The 19,531-nt window shown below is 52.8% G+C and overlaps 7 protein-coding genes across 7 annotated transcripts; 3 read left to right on the forward strand and 4 right to left on the reverse strand.

Annotated features, from left to right (window-relative positions):
- Nucleotides 1-1,685: 1,685 nt before the first annotated feature.
- Z519_09061 (uncharacterized protein) lies at nucleotides 1,686-3,234 on the forward strand (the record flags this gene model as incomplete). Its single annotated transcript, XM_016766787.1, has 3 exons — nucleotides 1,686-2,953; nucleotides 3,058-3,141; nucleotides 3,195-3,234. The coding sequence occupies 3 exons, from the start codon at nucleotides 1,686-1,688 to the stop codon at nucleotides 3,232-3,234; spliced, it is 1,392 nt and encodes a 463-aa protein (XP_016617085.1).
- Nucleotides 3,235-3,681: 447 nt separating this feature from the next.
- On the reverse strand, nucleotides 3,682-4,923 carry Z519_09062 (uncharacterized protein; the record flags this gene model as incomplete). Its single annotated transcript, XM_016766788.1, has 2 exons — nucleotides 3,682-4,330; nucleotides 4,604-4,923. The coding sequence occupies 2 exons, from the start codon at nucleotides 4,921-4,923 to the stop codon at nucleotides 3,682-3,684; spliced, it is 969 nt and encodes a 322-aa protein (XP_016617086.1).
- A 657-nt stretch (nucleotides 4,924-5,580) lies between these two features.
- On the reverse strand, nucleotides 5,581-6,021 carry Z519_09063 (uncharacterized protein; the record flags this gene model as incomplete). Its single annotated transcript, XM_016766789.1, has 1 exon — nucleotides 5,581-6,021. The coding sequence occupies one exon, from the start codon at nucleotides 6,019-6,021 to the stop codon at nucleotides 5,581-5,583; it is 441 nt and encodes a 146-aa protein (XP_016617087.1).
- Nucleotides 6,022-6,989: 968 nt separating this feature from the next.
- Z519_09064 (uncharacterized protein) lies at nucleotides 6,990-9,089 on the forward strand (the record flags this gene model as incomplete). The annotated part of the gene is made up of 2 exons (XM_016766790.1): nucleotides 6,990-7,172; nucleotides 7,473-9,089. 2 exons carry the CDS (start codon nucleotides 6,990-6,992, stop codon nucleotides 9,087-9,089), a joined length of 1,800 nt encoding a protein of 599 aa, XP_016617088.1.
- Nucleotides 9,090-9,733: 644 nt separating this feature from the next.
- Z519_09065 (uncharacterized protein) lies at nucleotides 9,734-11,919 on the reverse strand (the record flags this gene model as incomplete). Its single annotated transcript, XM_016766791.1, has 4 exons — nucleotides 9,734-11,561; nucleotides 11,611-11,737; nucleotides 11,792-11,864; nucleotides 11,914-11,919. The coding sequence occupies 4 exons, from the start codon at nucleotides 11,917-11,919 to the stop codon at nucleotides 9,734-9,736; spliced, it is 2,034 nt and encodes a 677-aa protein (XP_016617089.1).
- A 1,868-nt stretch (nucleotides 11,920-13,787) lies between these two features.
- On the reverse strand, nucleotides 13,788-14,994 carry Z519_09066 (uncharacterized protein; the record flags this gene model as incomplete). The annotated part of the gene is made up of 2 exons (XM_016766792.1): nucleotides 13,788-13,892; nucleotides 13,981-14,994. 2 exons carry the CDS (start codon nucleotides 14,992-14,994, stop codon nucleotides 13,788-13,790), a joined length of 1,119 nt encoding a protein of 372 aa, XP_016617090.1.
- A 1,352-nt stretch (nucleotides 14,995-16,346) lies between these two features.
- Z519_09067 (uncharacterized protein) lies at nucleotides 16,347-16,774 on the forward strand (the record flags this gene model as incomplete). Its single annotated transcript, XM_016766793.1, has 2 exons — nucleotides 16,347-16,436; nucleotides 16,502-16,774. 2 exons carry the CDS (start codon nucleotides 16,347-16,349, stop codon nucleotides 16,772-16,774), a joined length of 363 nt encoding a protein of 120 aa, XP_016617091.1.
- Between the last annotated feature and the right edge of the window lie 2,757 nt (nucleotides 16,775-19,531).

Genomic DNA, 19,531 nt, shown 5'->3' on the forward strand with positions numbered 1-19,531 from the left:
AATTGGTGTGAGGCTGTTCAGCCGAGATGCAATCTGGGTGCCATCGAATCCCCCGTGGTGTCCAGTGACGCGCTGGCGCTGCTGAGGTCGAGGATGAGCAGATGGACGCGATGGTGCAATGAGGTTTTTCCTGTCTTGTTTCACAGTGGCCCTCGATTCAGGGGTTTGCAGTTTCCCCATTGGATCAATGCCGAGCCTCATGGGGCTTCAGGTGAGCATTGTGCCGATGATGCGAGACGAGATTCTTTCCTTTTCCGTCCCGTCTTTCAGATTGTTCGCCACTTGGCCATGCTACGTTATATGTCCATATGTGTACTTGGTATGTATGGGGTGAGGTCACGTGCAGGCGGACGTTGGCTCAACATTGCAAGTCATGACTGACTGGCGACCGGCAAAGTGGGCTGAAGTTCCTTTGTCTAGGTAGATCGTCTTGCCTCCCGCGTCTCGCGTTGTTGATCAGCGAGAATCGATTCTCACGCGCTCACGAAAGTCAATCCGATCCCAGATTGAGACTGACTCTCTTATGATCACATGTCCAAGGCTGAGAGCATCTTTTCGTCAACACTGCATCGCATGTGTCCCCGAAATGACAATAGCGGTGATCGCACATGAGCTGATGGTCATGGCACATCTGGTTGGAGCTGGTTGGAGCGCGGAAAAGTGATGGGACCAGATTGGTGAGAGAGAGGAGAGAGGAGAGAATAAACCCGCGGACGTGGATGACTGTCAAATCTCACGCATCGACTCTTCCGCGGGTTTCCTAGGATCTTGACGGCAGGCAAAACTCAACTCACTGTCTGGTCGTCAGCTTCATTACATTGATGATGCCATTTTTGTGTGTGATGCTGATTGGGCCGGATAAACCCTCCTTACTCCTCACCTTGAAATTCCGCCGAACCGTGGATTGCGCAGTCTTTCTCTTCTCTGTTCACTTCCACCTCACCACATCCCTGCAATACGACCACGGCCATGCTCCAGTGATGCATTTCGCCAATGCGCGGTATTCGACGGGTGAGTGATACCTGGGGCCCGGAAAGCCGGGGAAAAATGGCCAACGAGTGCCGTCCAAGTGAAGCTTTGGTGAGCGCAGGTGAGTGGTTGATGGCCTTGCGGACGCTGGAGCTGGTGTTGGTGTTGGGATACAGCTTCGGGGAATCTGATCCGGCTCCGTCGCCAACGTCATGACAGCAGGCAGAGCGGGCTCTTCTAGCCATTATTTCTATACCATTGTCGCCACGGAAAAACCTCCGGTGCAGTTCCGTCAGTTCTTCAACACGGCTTGCGCAGCCTCGTCTTACCTCCTGTGCCTCTGCAAGCATCATTGACTACGTCACGACTGTAAAGAGCTTTGTTCATCGACGTCTGTCCTGCATATCCATTGGGGGACCTTCGCAGCGGAAATGCTGATGGGGCGCATCATGACAGCTACATTCCGGCCGCCCGTCGCTCACGCTGGTGAAATATGCTGTTGACTAGAAGCTTGCCGAGCCCCGATTCCACGGCCCATTGACAGACTTGGATGGAATGGATCTGACAGCCGAATTCTTTCGGTGTGGAGGGGGTGTTGAGGTCATGCAATCCGAGAGGAGTCTTGTCAATTAGAGCTATAATTCCAGCACGATCCCACGGAGCTGTCGACGTTCTTTATCTCGTTCTTGGACTCGTCCTCTCTTGACATAGTGGCAATGAAGTCATACGCGGGTGTTCTCTTGAACTTCGGTGTTCTTGCAGCCGCCGCTCCGGCTCCTCAACTCACTCTCACTCCCGCTAGCGCCCCCATTCCTCCAGTTCGGAGCAGTGAACAGACAGGCCCGACTTCCCATGGTCCTTACAACGGTCCTAGTCCCACGGTGACGGGAGCTTTGAGTGCTCCAGCGGTTGCTCAATCGATCGCTCCTGCTGGTCCAGCACCGGTCACTTACACCAACAACAATGGGTTGCTCCAAGCTTCCAGCATGCCTGTTCCATACCAACCAGCTGGCGGTCAGGGTACTAACGGAACTCTGCCATATTATCACCCGCTGTCCGACTTTGACTATGAGTCTTTGACTTTAGCCCTTTATCAAGAATGGATCGAGCTGGATCTTTTCCACAACGGTCTCGCTCGATTTTCCGTTCAGGACTTCCAAAATGCCGGGTTGACCGCAGAGGACCGATTCTTGATCGAGTTTATGGCAGACCAAGAAGTCGGCCATGCAACGTTGCTCAGCAATATCCTAGGACCTGCCGCGCCGCCTCAGTGCACCTACAACTATCCCTACACCAACGTCCGGGAGTTTATCGACTTCTGCCAGAAACTGACGCGCTTTGGCGAGAGCGGCGTCTACGGCTTCCTTGGTCACCTGGATTCGCGAGAATCTGCCACGCTACTGCTCGAGTCCATCACCACTGAAGCTCGCCAACAGTTGATTTTCCGCCAATTTGATGGTCTATTTCCGATGCCCTTGTGGTTTATTCCCGGTATTCCTCAGTCGTGGGCTTGGACGCTGCTGGCTCCGTATATTTCGAGCTGCCCTGCCAATACGACCCGTCTGGCATGGCAAAATTTCCCTGCGCTCACCATTGTGAACGCCCCCAATCCAGCCAAGACAAACCCCAATCAAGGCCCTGCGCAGAACACAACAGGCTCAAACCCTCTGAACACCACTGGTATCAGTTCTAACAATCTCTGCACCAATGCCAAGGATGGATCTTCGGACTGTGATCCGGCTATCAGTCAGAACAAGTCCATCCCTCTCTCCTACCCTGGTAGACCCATTCAATTCTCGTGGGGCAACGTGAATCAGACGGTCGGCCCCAATAACAGCTACATCACCGCGCGATCACCCCTTGCCGATGCGCCCCGTTATGCCCTCTTTGTCTCCCAACTGAATGCCACTTTCGTGCCCCTGGTTAACGTTAGCGGCAACACCGCAGCGGTTGTTCAGCCTGACATGTCGACATTCGCCGGAGAGTGAGTTTTCTTTTCCGGGCTCGGACTTTTGCATTATTTTCGAGCCCTGTCTACTTCTCTCTCTGGCGTTTTGTGATCAACAACTAACAAAATCGATGCTGCAGTCCTGCCGTCAATGCGACAATGTTCATTGCCTTGACAAGCCAGAACCCATATGTTACACCGTTCAACCTGTCCATGGTAAATCCGTAAGTTCTGTATTCAGAAGAGACTGATGATTACATCGCTGACCATATGACAGATATGTCTATGCCGGACCGGCGTTGTACCAAGCTGGTTAATGGTGCAGCTCTCGCTTTATCGACCAATATTCAGTTATGAGAAATGTTTGGATAATAGTTCTGTAACAGGATCACGAAGGATAAAATGCACAGGGAATAGGATAAAGGGACGAAAACGGACAATTTGTGGGGAGAAAAAGTGGAGAATACAGCATTGAATCTCATGAAGATATAATAATAAGCTCACATTCGCTAATTTCCTGCATTATACTCCCATCTCGTTCGTGCGTGGACTCGGTCCTCGGTTTGATAGTGGCCATAGGTACTCACTGGCTTCAATATCATGGCTGACGACATAAACTCGATATACATCAAAACAGTATGAGAAAGGACCTAAAACGAATCTAGTGAGTGGGTTAGATAGATTGATTCCAGATTCGTCGACCATCTTCCATGCTCAATAAAAAGGCAAACCAAACAAAAGCCTCATGCCCTCTCGCTCGGTGTTTAGATGGTGTCACCCTCCCTCACCCAGCCCCAATCCCGCTCGAATCTTGCCCACCCGCCCGCCTCGGGCTCCGCCATCATCTTCATCTCGTGGACCAGCATATCGTAGCTGCCCTCGCGGGGGATCTGGCCCGCGCAGACGTTGCCGCCCATGGCAATGTTGAGGAGCACGACGAAGTCTGCCATGGGCCGCGTGCCCTGCGGGATGGGCGCCTTCATGACCGCCTGCCCGTCGATCCACCACAGCAGACGCCCCTGTCCGGCAGCGTCCTGCATCCAGGAGAACTCGAAGCGCACGGGCCGGCCGGCTGCCATGCCCTGCACGGGGGTGGCGACGACGCGGTGCTTCATCGTGTCCTGCGGCGTGTAAAAGCCCCAGTGCAAGCACGAGTGGTTGACGCTGTCGCCGTTCCACGTCTCGGCAATGTCAACCTCGCCGTCCGTCGGCCAGGCGAAGGGTTCGAACGGCAGCAGCCAGAATGCAGGCCATATTCCTCCAGCGCAGGGCAGCGTCAGCGTCGCGACCAGGCTGCCCTGTGGTCGTGCAAGGCGTTGCCGCGACACTAAGCGCGCAGAAGTGTATTTCTTCGCCGGGTCCGGGTTGGATGGCGCCGAGATGGCGCGCAGAACGAGGAGGTTGTTTGGCGTGCTGCTCAGCGCAACAAAGAAGGACGAGTCCCGTTAGAAGGTTGTGTTCTGAATGCGATGGATGGACGGAAAAATAAAAGCAGGAAGGGGGAAAAGCAAAAAGATCGGATTGATTCTTGAATGTGTGTGTGTGTCTCTCTCTCTGTCTTCTTCGCTGTCCTCACAAGCACCAGCCATCCTCATGAACCAACCCTCAAAAAAGGGGCCAAGGGAAACTACAACGAAGTGCCAGAGTATGAACGTCGAGTTTTTGGAACTGAACTTGAAAACTTACTAGAACGAATTCTCTCCTTCGGCCGTATAATGCTCTATTTCATTATTTCCCCAACCGTTGTTGTTGCCCAGCTTGTGCTCCCATTCGGCGCTGACGGGCACAGCTGGATCGAACCGCGCCTGCCAGTATATCGTTGGCTGCTGCGGCGGTGGAAGGAATCCTGGCTGACCTTGTTGTTGGTAGTTGGGGCGTGTAGCTTGCGGGATGGGCGGCGGTTGTTGTTGTTGATGCTGGCTGCCCGACGACAGGAACTTCTGGCCTTCCTGCTGGAGGTCTTTAATCTGGGACTTGAAATGCGCGAGGGCGTCTTTGAAGGGCATGTTGGACTTTTGTTGGCACAAATCTAGTCCGATGATTCCCCTTTCCTGTCCGAGACGCTATCTCGTGTCCTGGAGCCCTCTTCTGATGGAAATAGTCCTCGTTGTGGCATGATTTTTGGTGGGTGGAAATGACGTTGCTTCCAAGACTCTTTGAGTTTGGGCTGCGGAATGCTTCCGGCACATCAAGAGCCTCCTTCGCGATTTGGGTTAGTACTGGATAGTATCAAATATAGAAACAACGCCACCGTTCACAACGAAGAGTCCATTGTACCAGTAGAGGATGCGTTTCTCGGCAGTAAATTAGCAGCCTACGAGGTTGTTGCTTGCTGTGCTCAGCGCGTTGAGGGTGGTGGACGATGATGAGGGACCGAGTCTGAACGTTGGTGTCTCCATCTTACAAAAGGGGCCTTCAGTCGCCACTATCACGCAGACGAGACGAGATGCGAGCAACATATCCCGGAAACACGAAACAGAGGAGAAGAGGCCGAGGACGAAAAACAGGATGTCATATCTCTCTTGTTCAGTCGCATATAGCAACAGAGCGTAGGCCCTCCCCAACACCGGCTTGTCAAAGTCCGTAAAAGACAGCAGGTAAACTCTCCTCCTTCCAACCTCCCCGGCCGAGGCGACCGTCATACTCGCTGGCGGGCATCGTCTCTATTCAGCCTTCTTGGCCTCCTCCTCTCCGGCTTGCTCCGCTTTCATCAGCACCCAGCGACGCATGACGGCCTCCTCGGCCTCACCCCGAACGCGGCCTCGTTCTTCCTTGGTGAAGCCGTCAGGAGTGTCGTCGTCAACGACGACGACACCCCCAGCGGCCTCCCCGTCCCCGTCTTCCTCTCCCTCCTCCCAGGCGGCCTTCTCTGGCGCGCCCGCCATTCCTTCAGTCACGAGCCATGGCTCGCGAAAGATAAGCGCCCTCAGCTCTCTGATGACCCCCCTGATGGTGTAGCAGGTGTGGCAGCGCTTACGGAAGCTGCCCCAGGGCTTCTCCACCTCGACGTTGCACCACTTACAGTCCTCCTCGTTCTGGAGGTAGTCCTCGCAAAAATCGTATCTTGCCTTCTTGCAGACGTCGCACTCGTATTTGAAGCACATGTCGGCAGAGAGTTTTGAGGTGTTTGATCGGATGAAATCTGAGGAGTTTATTGGGTCTGAGAGGAAGGCTGAGAAGGAAATGTTTCCTATATAGACTGATGGAGTGTATGAGTGAGACGCCGCTGAGAAGAGAAACAAAGCTGGTTCGGATAGCTTGGAGTCTTGTTTGAAGAAGTTGTTTGGGCTGACCGAGAAGGAAGATGGATTCCCGGCCTTTGACGCGCCTTCGATGATTTCTCTGAGTCTGTTCTTGAAGGTGATTCTGCAGATTTGGATGAGTTGAAAACTAAGATGAAGATTGCAAAATGGTGCTGGAGGGTTCAATTTGGACAGTGGATGCTAGTGAAAAGGTGCGGTAGAATTGAGATTCTAAGCAGGGCGAGCTACCTTGTGCTCAGACGACATGCCTTGAGGCATCTTGTGAAAATCCAACTATGCGCAGTAGATGACTACCTGTGAGAGAGGATGAACCCGGCTTTGGTGGCCGTCCAGCGGATCGTTTCCACAGCGTCAAAAGAAGGTTTGACATCTGAAGATACAATATGAAGCGGGTTGAAGTGTGAGAAGAAGTCTTTACAACTTCGCAGATATTTTGAAAACTCCGCCTTGCGTGTCGTGTCTTGTTGCTGAGAAGACGGCAAAATAGGTCGGTGACCCAGCGATGCTGCCGCCGACGCATCATCGCTTAGTCGTCGACCTATTCAGAGGTTCACAATGTCAGCAGGTAATCTGTTTGGTCGGCGGAGCCCCTCTCAACCCGTTTCCTTCGGCCTCTGCAAACATCGCCAGATATATGTTTCAGGGTGTCACTGAGGAAGCAAACGCAGATCCAGGGCGATAGGTATGTCGCCTCCAGAGCTCGTTTGTCTTTACGAAGAAGTATTCTGACTGGAACCCTCATGTCGCAGGAACAGACAGAAGTTTGACCACACGTCTTCACAAAGAACTTTCAGGTGTTGACTTCAGCCATGGCCCATCGACATGATGTTCTCAGGGATCGGGATGGCGCAGGATACTGTGCCGGATGCTGGGTTTGGGGTTATGCCCACAACTATGAGGAGGACCTTCAGACTAGGTGGAAAGACAGCTCGAGCTCTGAGGAGACTGTCACTGAAGCCTCTTACCTGGAAAATAGGAGACATCAGGAACAGGTAGGCTGAGATACGGGTGGATGATATGTTGAAGAAGAGAAGAAGGTTGAGGTTGAGGTGGATATGCAGCCAGGCGGGCAATTGTATTTCCAGCCCGTGAATGCCCAGACCAGGCGTCGCAGGCTGATGGGCTCAAACTGCGCCACGGTGCCACTTTCAGCCACGTCCCAACACCAACACCGAGCCTCATCATCCTGCCTGTTCTCTCCTTGTCATTTCCATCTCAGGACATCATCATTCTCTATCATGGCCAGCCTCTTCTCGATATCCGGAGGGTGCTAACGTATCAAATGCTCTCAGGTCCCTGACTTCGGAAGCCACAATCCTGACGCAAATGACAATACTACCATGGCCGAAATCGAGAACCACTTCACGGTCTTCATCCGTCTGCCCTTTAATCGTGGTGACTTTGTTGATCCTCCTCCTGTAGCCTGGTCTGTTGCCAAAGAGCGAGCACTATGGGATGTCATGTCCCGCCAGTCCAAGAACAATGAAATCGACTGGAGGACTCTATCGGAGAAATTCGAGGTGACCCAGGCCTTCCTCCTCCAGCAAGCTGCATGGCTCTATGAGCGACAGCTGTCCCAAGTTCGAGCCCAGATGCGCCGAGTAGGAAACAGACAATCCGCCACGCCATCCCCCATTCCAGGATCAGCTTCAGCCAGCATGGTGGGCGGCCAGGCGATGAAGAGAGCTGGAAGTGGTGGGTCACGTGTCCCTTCTCGCTTGTCCACGCAGCACCTTGGAAGTCCTGTTGCCGGGGGAGGAGACAGTACGCCGGGAACTCCTGCTAAGAGCAGGACTTCTCTACCATTTCGGAGTGCCGCGGGGGCTGTTGGGGCTGCGGGTGGTCCACAGTCCAGAGTGGCTTCCGGATCGTCGAGGCCATTATCAAGGCAGTCTTCCAAGGACGCAGAGGCACCGCAGTCCCGAAGGGACAGTATTCAACATCCATTGGCAAGATCACCAGGACAGACGCGGAGTAACCAGCCTCAATCATCTGACTCGGAAGATGATATGACTCAATCCCGCATTATGGCTCGTCGACCAAACCCGTCGTCCATGCACCGCCGAGTTCTATCCTATCGAAAGGAGCTCCAATCCCAGAAAGGAACCACCACCAATCCGGACGACAAGAGTCTTGTACAAAGCCCACTTCCACAAGAAGAGGATGACGATGATGATGACGAGCCCTCTTTCCTTCCCTTTGCCAATCCCGCTTCCGAAGGCAAAGCTCGGCCATCGTCTTCTTCCCAACAGGATCCCAGCGCAACGCTGCGAGGCGCTTTACAAACACAGAGACCCGGCATCAACCGACGCACGACATCCGAACGCATAGCCTCGTCTCCGACCATTGAGCCACCTACCCCAGTTCAAATGCAGCGAAATCCGCCAAACCTAACGTTCCCGACCTCATCTCCCTCTTCCCCTACCCGGCCCACTGCTGCAAACACAACCTTAGCCCGACCCACACCTCGAACCGATGCCCAACACTCCACTCAAGTCCACCTCGCGACCCAGCCGCCCGTCATTCCCAGGCTCGGCACGCCATTGTCTCCTCCTCACCGTGCCCTCCTGCATAGCCACTCACAATCGGCATCAGCAGCCGCATCCCCTCGCCGCCATGGCACAGGTCCGGGGTCTGACACGTCGCCTTCTATGGGCTCCTCCTTCTCCGACCTCGATGACACAAGTGTGACGCAGTCGGCATTGGAAGAAGCATTGCTGAGTGGAATGGGGAATACTACTATGACGACGCATTTTGGAGGGTTTGGGGGGAGGGTCACGAGCGGCATTGGGCAGGCTTTAAGGTCGAGATATTTTGATGCGAGGGGTGGTGAAGGCTATGGTCGAGGAGGTGGAGGTGGAGGAGGTACTGGCGGTGCCGCTGCAACCGGTAATGTGAGTGAAAGATGAAAACAGCACTGCGAGCGGTCATTAAAACGGGGCTGGGGAACCAAATTGAAATTGAGATCAACACAGGGAAATGGGTCCGAATGGAGTTCGCTCACTGGTAAAATGCTATGACAAATCAGCCAGATTGAACAAGTATCAAGTACGCAAGGGAGGAAGAGGCTAGGTTTTGCACGTCTCTATTTAACAACAGTCACCAAAACATATATTCGAATCCCTTTTTCTTCCCCTCTATAAAATATCCTCCCCGAAACCAAAAAAGTAAAAAGAAAAAGCAAAAAAGAAACAGAGAGAAACGGGTTCATGTCCCATCCCTTGCCGTCCCATCCTATCAATCCTAAGATGTAGCGTACGTAGCATGGCGTAATATTAGTTGAATCATATCAAGTCAAATCAAGTCAAGATTGAAATCATATCCTAGCGTAGCGTAGTATAGCGTATGTAGTGTAAATGCCGCGTACCATATCCTGTCATATCCTGTCTGCCAGTCCGAGAAATATAGTGACATATTCGGATTTTTCTGGACGAAAAGAGAGAGCAACAAATCGTTCAACTGAGCGGGTAGATGATAAAATGAGAAGGGGAAAATGGCACGTCAAGAATTCCTGCCCATCTGACCCTGCCCCTGTCTAGTCTCCCCGGTTCATTTATACCTCGTCTCTCTTCCTTCCGGGCCTGCCAGTGCTCTTGGACTCATGGGCCAGGTTCTTGCCCACCGTGCCCGTTTGCGGCCTGGTGGACCAGGACGGGGTGGGCGATACCTTGCCGCCGTGGCTGCTGGTGCTACTGCTGTGCTTCGAATGCATGGTCGAGTGACCGGCCTCTTCAGTGCCGTGTGCGGCACCGTGACCGTGCGCGGTGGCATTGCCCTTGAATTTGCCGTGCGCGGGGAAATCCTCGGCCGTGGCGTTGTGGCCGTAGCCCCTGTATCCCCTGACGCCTCTCTTGTTGCGGTGCTTGTCCGGGTGCTGGACGTGTTCCTTGTCGCCTCCCTTCATGTACTCGACCATTTTCTCGCCCAGCGTGCGCTTGCGCAGCGAGTCGTCCACCATAACGCCCGGGTTGGCCGCGTACCACGTCGTATACGCCGGGCAGGTCTGGGTCACGCTCTCGGGCACTTGGATCGAAGTGAGCCGTTCGGGATGTTCCAGGAGCATGATTACCATGCCCGCCGAAAGATGCCAGGCGATGTGGCAGTGCACGGGCCACACGCCCGCATTGTCCTGTGTGTATTGGACCACAATGTATGACGGATTGTCTGGCGTTGCTTGGGCCCAGAGCATGTGGACGTCACGACGTTGCGGGTTTGTCGGATTGGTGACTGTGCCATCCCAGGTGCCGAAACCCTCGGCGAGGACCTGGAAGTCGTGGCCGTGGATATGCATGGGATGGGGGGCAGGGGTAGTGTTGATGATGATGATTCGAACTGTTCCGTTGGTGCCTGTGTTGTACACGTTGTACTGTGGTGCAAATTCGGTCTGACCGGAAATCGCTTCCAAGAGCAAGCTGTTGGAGAGGTCTCCATCGTAGCTGACGCCGTTCATCGTCCAGTGGAATACCCCTGAGGCATCGGGAGCGCCGGCAATGGTGATGGTGATAGTGGTGTCCGGTTCGGCCGCGGGCATTACGTACTGGGGAACCGTAGTCGCCAATGGGTCATTCTGGCAATTCGAGTTGATGGGTGGTTGAGCGCCAGTGCTGGTCGGAGGCGTGCTCGGATCCGACCCTGCGTAGTAGATGATTCCCTGACCATATGGTCCGTTCGTGTCGCCACAGGGGCTGTTAAATGCACGGAGCCAGTAGCTACCTGGAGCCTGATTGGCAGTGACAAGGACGTCGACTCGTTGACCAACACCGATGGTGACGAATTCGGTCTGATAAGGCTGAACAGGGACGAAGTCATTGGCAATGACCGTCAACTGGTGCCCATCGATCGAAATGGTCTCGAATGCTGAGGCGCCTGTATTGACGAACCGCATACGGTAGGTCTTGCCGGGCTCGAATTCCCATGATGCGTATGGGACAACAGAGCAAGGAGCGCCGCTTGTGACATTTGCACATGGATATTGGCCGACACCCGCAACGAGGTTGGAGTCTGAGAAAGGTCGGAATGGTTGGCCCGAGGCGCTGGGAGACATGACCAAGCTGACAATATCCTCATAGCTATCGTGGAACCAATCCGTAACAAGGATAGGATAGAGATCAACGTCGTAGCTAGCGTCGTTAGGGCCGTGAACAACGATCGGTCCAACGACTCCTGAAGAGTATTGGGCAGAGTAATGGGCGTGCCACCAGGAAGTGCCATACTCGTCTGCACGGAATCTGTAGGTCAAATTTCCACCGGGGACGATTGGGCATTGGGCAACGGTGACAACTCCGTCGTAGTACGGAGTTCCAGGCTGGTTCAGGCCATGCCAGTGTATCGAGGTGGGTTCTTCAGGGCCATAGATTTGATTGTGAACATTAACTTCGATCCTGTACAATTCAGCAAGAAGCTTCTCCACAGCCTCGGGCATTCACATACCAGTCACCCCAGTTTGCCTCAATCAAGGGACCTGGATACTGGCCATTGACAACGATCATGGCTTGTTGCACCCCATCGGGAGCGTATGTTCCCCGGGCGACAGTGAAGTCATAGTATCGTGTGACGCCTAGAATCAAGTTCAGCCTTGTCTATTCAACACCGGGGAGGAGACCGTGCGAACCAGTGTCTGGCATATCATTCTGGGGATGGGATCCAGAAGCAGTTCTACTTCCCCATGGACAATCATCACCACCCTGGAGGTGTTAGTGACACAGTTGCGTATATGCGTGCGTTTCCGCTTACTCCCATCCATTTTCCAAGCGGTCCTGGTTGGCCAGCCAAGACACTTTCAACAACCACCGCGCCCAGAAGGGCGGAGACCAGACTTGTCCTCATCATCGACAGGAACGAGGCAAAATGGAGGTCGAAGAAGTGTGTAACCAAGAGGAGAAGATCTGTACAACAGCTGAGACCGATGGATTGTATTTATATTAGCGGACATGGACAGAGCTAACCAGGATGTGGCGGGCCAGAGTTCGGCCTCCATTTGCGACTTCCGTGAAGCAGTAAGATCAACTAAACACGTTGGACTAGCCATTTCTAGACGTTATGATCGGACTGCAATAGGCATGCAAGCCCGCAGCAGCCTAGGCGCTGTGAGCTGGAGGTGCTTAGGCGAGCATCAGGCCTCTTGGGAAGTCACCAGGGGTCAACGTCTCTTGCTTCCATTCAGAGAGGGATACCTAACCTGGGTTTGGACTTAAACTGCGGTAGAGCAGGACACCCTGGGTCGACAGGGATTCGCTGCTGCTTTTCGCCCTTCGAGTTGGCTGCTTGAGTATTGTTCAGGAAATGGCTTATTGAGATAAGCGACAGCGCAGGTCGTTGCCATGGTGTTAGCCAAATGGTACGAGGGAGTTTGAACAAGGCGGTCAGGTATCATGGGATGCCTGAAGAAATGGCCCTCCCCAGCAGCTGTATCGCAAATGAGAAGCCGGTAAGTCGGTCAGTCATACGAGCTTGTAATACTCTCTGAGAGATGGGTGAATGTCAGGGCGCGGGGACTGGCCATGCTTGGACATCCCCTGGACTGAATGTCACTGTATGGCCTGCCAAGATAATCCGGGCTGAAAAGCTTAGTACAGCGGGGAAAATAGGCGATGTTCAGTCCAAAACAGTACCAGAAATAGTTCTCATTGCTCTCTGTTTTGACTGGGGTCAGTTGCGTCCAAGCGCCTGGCATTTGACGAGGTATTATTGCAATGACACAGACGAGGCATACAGCTGTTGGCCGTTCTGTCGGTGGGAAGAGTCTGTTCGAATCCAAAGGCCTGCTTGCGCGGTCGGCGTGGTTGATCTAGGTAGATACCGGAGTTGCCGAATCCTGGACCCTTTGGGCCCGAGATTTTGAGGCTGAGACAGGAACCCCCTCAGGAATCATCCCTAAAGGAATTTTCGGCTTCCGTTGCGAGCTGAAAACTGTCATAAGTGTTCTGGGGTTCTGCAGCGGCAAGCATCTGGGCCTGTCAGCACCAATGGCGGGTTGCCAATAAGATGCTGCGGGACATTTCCTCCGCACGGGCACCGTCAGAGCAGCAATAAGCAAGGCTCTGTCAGGTATGTTTCGGTTGCGCCAAAAGGAAGGGGGTACTTGCAGAGTGGAAGTGGCAGCTCTATTTTGGAGGACCATAATGGTCTTGGCTAGACAAACGAGCTGCCGACACAGGAACGTGCCAGCAGACGCCAGTAATTTTATGTAAGGGCACTCACTGAGCGTGGGAGACGACTCTCTGCTGTCTTCTCAAGCTTTCTCGATCCGCAAGAAGACTGGGGAATCAAAAACTTTCGAAGCCTGGGTGTGCCTGCATAGCCCCAGTCCGACCTAGCTCATGAAATGCCAATTGAAAGTATAATTTCCTTCTTAGTCCACTTTATTTGGTCGAAGCAGCGAGGTTCCTGTGTAATCTGCCCCTTGTGCATGGCAGTTGAACGAAATGCGTCATCCCACGATTCTCACGGTCGTTGAGGTCGTTGTGCAAAAGGTTGTCATTGATCGGGTTTGGTAGACATAGCCGGCCACTCAACCTCTATTAAGCATGAGCTCCCACTGCATGCCTGACCTCAGTCGATGGCTGAGAATTGACTGCATTTTCAAGACGTCGCGGAAAGCAGGTCATTTAGACCCACTCCCTGGGGTGCTTGAGGACTTCCATTAGCTCCTTTTCTCTCTCATACTGGGAATCATCTTCGTCATCTCGATTTTCAGGGATGCCAGTACCACACTATTCTGCTTGTCAGCGTCCATCACATCAAGGACGAAAGGGCATCGAAACAGAGCTTTGTACGAATGCCGGTTTGGATCGGACTTACAACAGGATGCATATATTCCCAACGGGCCGTTAATGGCAAACTCATCAGAATGCTTTCGACTCGAGCACCCGGAGTTCGCAGCCCGAAGCTGGTCCCCCTATCATTGATGAGATTGAATTCGACATATCTTCCTCGTCGAATCTGTTGCCACTCTTTTTGTTGGGGCGAGTATGGCATGTCCTTTCTCTTCTTGATGATGGGTAGGTATGAAGGTAAGAATGACTCGAGACCGCTGACGACGAATTGGAAGATTTCTTCCTGCGGATTGCGAGAGTTCGGTCGTGAAGCCGCTTCAAGGTCATCGAAGAATATGCCGCCAATGCCCCGCGCTTCGTTTCGATGTGGGATCTTGAAATAAGAGTCACACCACTTCTTGAACCTGGGATAGTAGTCTTTGTCGTGCTTGTCGCAAGCGGCCTTGAGGGTCTTGTGGAAGTATTGGGCGTCTTCTTCAAATAGGTAACAAGGCGTCAGGTCTGTGCCTCCGCCAAACCACCAGTTTTGTTGAGCTGTGCCCGTGGCATTGACCGGGTCTCTGGGATCAGATGTCTCAAAGTATCGGTAGTTCATGTGAACCGTCGGAGCCATGGGGTTATGAGGGTGCAGTACGAGCGAGATGCCTGCTGCAAAGAAGTTTAATTTGTCGATATCCGAAGCAACAAAGGACTTATGGTCTGACCGCATCTTCTCAATGGCTGGACGTGATAGCTCTCCATAGACGACGCTGATATTGACCCCAGCCTTCTCGAAGACATTGCCATCCTGCAAAACGCATGAGATGCCGCTTCCACCAGCTGGTCTCGTCCATTCATCCCGCCTGAACTTCTTCCCATCCACATTTTCCAGTGCAAAGACTATCCGATTTTGGTGTTCCTTGATCAAAGCCTCCATGCGCAGTCGCATGGGCGAGTTGCGTGTGATTTTTTGCTTGCTTTTAGTCACCTCATCTACCTCGGCCAAATTAACAGGTTGAATGGGTGGTGAGTCATTCGCGATGGGTGTCCCCTGGGCCATGCTGTAGGTCCAGGTGCCGACCAAGAGACTTCCGACGGAAAACGGTAGGTAAAACCATCTTTGCCGGCGGTGATTTCTCAACAGTGGGCTTTGTGCAGCGGGTAGAGGTCCGGTAGAATAGCGGAGGCGTAGATGAGAAGGGCGGATATGCGGGTTGGATCCTGCTCTGAAGACTGAATTGTGAGAAGCTCGAACAGAGCTCCACGCAGACCTGGGAATGCACATGGTCAATATAGTACGGGTGTGCCCAGACAAAGCATGAATGAAGGAGAGAGCAAGGTGAACAAATTGAGATGATGCAGTTTATTGTAGGTCTGGTAAAGCCATTTGAATGTACGTAGCCACAGCTCCACAGGAAGAATCAAATATTCCTCCTACCCGTCGTCAGGTCATCGCAGGTGAGCATTACGACTATTCGTCTTTTTTCCGCGAGGTGAAGCTGCAGAAACGTGCTGCAGGTTCCCCACTGTCACATGACAAGGCTATTTCCTTACCACCAAACTCAGCCATCGTCGACTGACGGAAGCAGCGTGGCGATGTTGGTCAGGTAATGGATCTTTCCCGATCTAAGAATCCACTGATCTTGAAGAGGAAAGCCTTTAAGTTTAGGAACGGAGTACAGGTGCAAAGGAAGCGCAAATCTGACCATTAGAATGATGCCCCCCAATTCCGCGGGCATTGGTATCTAGCTATTGATGAGTGCAGTCAGGCTGCGGCGATGGGGTTAAACAAAGCGGCCACAATGAAGTCGAGGCAGAGGACCTAATGCGGCCTGTGACCGTCCTCTGCGAGTCCTCGAGTCCCCTTGTGCCGTTGTTAGCAGGATAGTATGACGTGACTCACTCGGCCATCGTATTTAAGATCTAGCCTCGTGGCCAACTCTTGTAGCCTGGCGGACAGTCATAGTCAGGCTGAGCACCATCCCGTGATCGGGGATGATAAGTCACTTTGACGCGGCGAGCAGGGACTGATAACGCGGGGCATTTATTCGCGCTCTGTGTGGCCTAGCACTTTCTGCGTTCTACTTGGTAGGTTCTGCGGGTGACTCGCTGTCCCGCTGTCCACTGCCCACTACCCACTGCCCACTGCCTCGCGACTGCACAGCACGGGGCCCTGGCCTGCCTATCACCGCCATCACCGCCCACTCCAGTGCTGCCTGCCACGCCTGGCACCTTTGAACAACCTCGCCCGTATCCCTCACTACTCACTCACTCACTCACCAACCAGGCTTCCTCCCTTCATCTACCCCTTCAACCATCAACACTCGGCCATATTCCCTGAGACTGCGACACACCCTCAGACTTCATCTATACCCATCAGCAGAACCTGAGAACCACCTCAAATTCACCACTATGCGTTCCAAGTTCAAGGACGAGCACCCTTTCGAGAAGCGCAAGGCAGAAGCTGAACGCATTCGTCAGAAGTACGCCGATCGCATCCCGGTACGTTCAGTCTCGTCCTTCCGTTCTCGTTGAGAGAGTCCTTTGACTGACCATATCGTCTGCAGGTCATCTGCGAAAAGGTCGAGAAATCTGATATCGCTACCATCGACAAGAAAAAGTACCTCGTCCCCGCAGATCTGACCGTCGGCCAATTCGTCTATGTTATTCGCAAGCGCATCAAGCTGAGCCCAGAGAAAGCCATCTTCATCTTCGTCGACGAGGTCCTTCCACCCACCCATGCCCTCATGAGCAGCATCTATGACGAGCACAAGGACGAGGATGGTTTCCTTTACATCACGTATGTACCGACTGCTCACTCAGCGTGCCTCATGGTGTAATAGCTGACAAATACCCAGTTACTCTGGCGAAAATACCTTCGGCGACTTGTAAAAGTCCAGCCCTTGAGACCGACGCAACAAAGTCACGTACGGCATACCACTACCGGGAGTCACGATGTGTATTGATTTCACACGGATGGACGTCATCTGAGCTACATCCTGGCGTTTGGACACTTCTTTCATGCTTGCAGAAGAGAGACTACACAACAGAGAAAGATGGGAGCCATGGAAGTGTGACTCAACGGTGGACGGCAAGCAGGAATGAGGCACGAGAAGAACTACTTGCGACAAGCGGGAAGGTTTTGAAGGCCCTCTATTGATTGTATTCATGCTTGATCCCTAAACAGATTCAAATATCCTTTCCTCCTTGTTGTCCTTGAAATTTTGGGGTTTCTGTGAGTCTGTCTAACTTTCACAAATGAGAATGGAGGATGCAGTATGCGATTCCGTCTTCTGAATCTCCTAGGTGCTTCCTACTTCTCCGCTACCTGTAAACAAGCACCAAAGGGGGATCTAACAAAGGCTTGACTCCAAGGTCAATTCCCTGTCGTGCCTTCCGGCTCGTTCATCTGGTGCTTGCGTCACTCGTTCTCAGCCTGAGATCGCGCCAACCTGGGCAGAATAAAGAATATATCACGTGGCATCAAAGACAACTCGGGGCAGACCTGAAGCTCCTTTCAACAGCATTAATCTCTAGTACCTCTTGTTCGGTGTCTGTGATTCTGTCCATGGATCATCAAGTTAGCTTCCTACTTTCTGCTTCAATGATTGTGGTTTGTGCTCGAAAACGTCGGGTCTTCAGAGGATTAACTAAGGCTACAGCGTTGTTACAATATGTCCACCATTTTCTCGCCCACATCACTCTATGACAATCGTCACCGACGAAGAAACTCTTTCGTAGTCGGCAAAGGACGTTTCAATCATATGGTGTTTCGTCGAGCCCCCTCTTCGGACCTTTTCGGACGCATGATGGGACACTATCTTCAACACCAATATGACCACAACGCAGCCTGTTAAAGCTGCTGTTCATGTATCCTAGCCCACTCATAACGCATAATCTCTTCGCGTTGTTCCAACCATTCCCTTGGATAGTCGAAGCTCCAGACCGCGACATGTTGTACTTTTTGGTCGCCAATTCTGAGACCAGGAGGGCGACGGAGCGAGAGGTAACCTGACGGGTCGATGGAGAAGGTAGGGCTGCTGAGTATTGAGCTGAAAGGTGTATTGCTGCCAACGAACTAACGTTTTTTCATTCACATGTCAGCAGAGAGTCGAAAACGCCATAATAAAAGCCGAAGCCAGCGTCAAGTCCAGGTTCGTCCTTTCTTTACCACGCGACTCCCACTGCCGAACGCCATGGAAACAGAAATATCGGATGTTTGTCTCACAGAGACATGGGTCTAATTGCAGCAGTCTGCCCAAACGTTCCGCCCAGAAAGCATGGCGTGGACCGACCATACGACAAACCCGACCTTCCCCGTCCGCCCCCGTGGAACTCACGCTTGATGATCTGCCAGGATCATGCAGGCGAGGCAGACAGTTTGCGGCTCAGCCTCAAGCATTGACCGCTCTTGTATATGCTTGGAGGCAACTCCAAGAATAAATTTGAAGTTTTGCGGCATCCGTACGATTTTAGATGCGCTGCACAAGTGCTGGCACATTTGGGGGTTTGCCGAAAGGGAAGCAAATTATCGATGGAGCACAAGCGGTCCTCAGTGGGATATTGGAAGCTTCCTGGACCGGCAGGTCTAGGACGACCGAATGCGACGGTTGATTTAGCTCGTGCTGCTGTGGCTGTTGAATTGCAAAGGTTCCTGAAATCTGGTGCATTATCAAACCGGTCCAAGAGTGGTAGACTCGGTTATAAATGCCGACATCCCGCATGATTGAGTCGGGTCTCAGGCGTCTTCACTCCTCACACCTCAGCCAGGAATGGCTGAGCAGGCACTTCTCTCGCAAAATCTTCCTTAAATTGGTGTGATCGTCACGCTCAAAAGATCGTCCAGTCTCTGTGTCCCGCAGCGCGGTTTGCAGGGTCATCTGCATCGAGTATCTGAAGCCCTCGATGCATATAGGTACCTCTGGTAGACAGCCATGTGAAGATCGCCTCGTGCAGACTCGAAAATTCAATGTTGCAATACGCTTTGATAGAGCTAAGTCCATGGTGTTCGGCGAGCTCGGAGGATCATTTGAGCCCTGGAGCCAGATTTGGCATATGCTGGCTTAAAACCTGGTGTGTTGGTTGGTCTGAAAGGGGAGGGTAGGCCTCTGAAAAAGGTATCCGGGTATACGAACGACTTCGGGAGGACAACAAAAACCTCGAGTCAGCGTTAATGGGCGCGCTCAAATACCTGCCCTTGAAGGGCTCACAAACACCACGGCTTTGCCAGCAATCAAGCTTTTGGAAGAAAGAGGCGCGACAACAATTCGGCCATGTTGTGGTCTGCATGGAGTCCCGTCGCTTGCATATACGAAGGCAACAGAGCAGCTGAAACTGATGCGTGTTGATTAGTCCTCTCCACGAACAGATGACTGTCGAAGCATGTTTCTTACCAAAGGCAAGCCCATTACTTACCCAGGGCTATAGCGTCGACCCTGCGCAGAACATCGAATAGGGTTGCAGCCCTATGGATCAAAGCATATCGAAATAAATTTCTTTTGAGAATGCACGAGTGCACTCCGTACCGGCCCGACCATCGGAGGTCGGTCTATGGTATCGGCCTTCCTGCAAGGCGTAGACTGTCTTCGTCCACCAGC

Source organism: Cladophialophora bantiana (assembly GCF_000835475.1).
Source record: "Cladophialophora bantiana CBS 173.52 unplaced genomic scaffold supercont1.14, whole genome shotgun sequence".
NCBI lineage: Eukaryota > Fungi > Ascomycota > Eurotiomycetes > Chaetothyriales > Herpotrichiellaceae > Cladophialophora > Cladophialophora bantiana.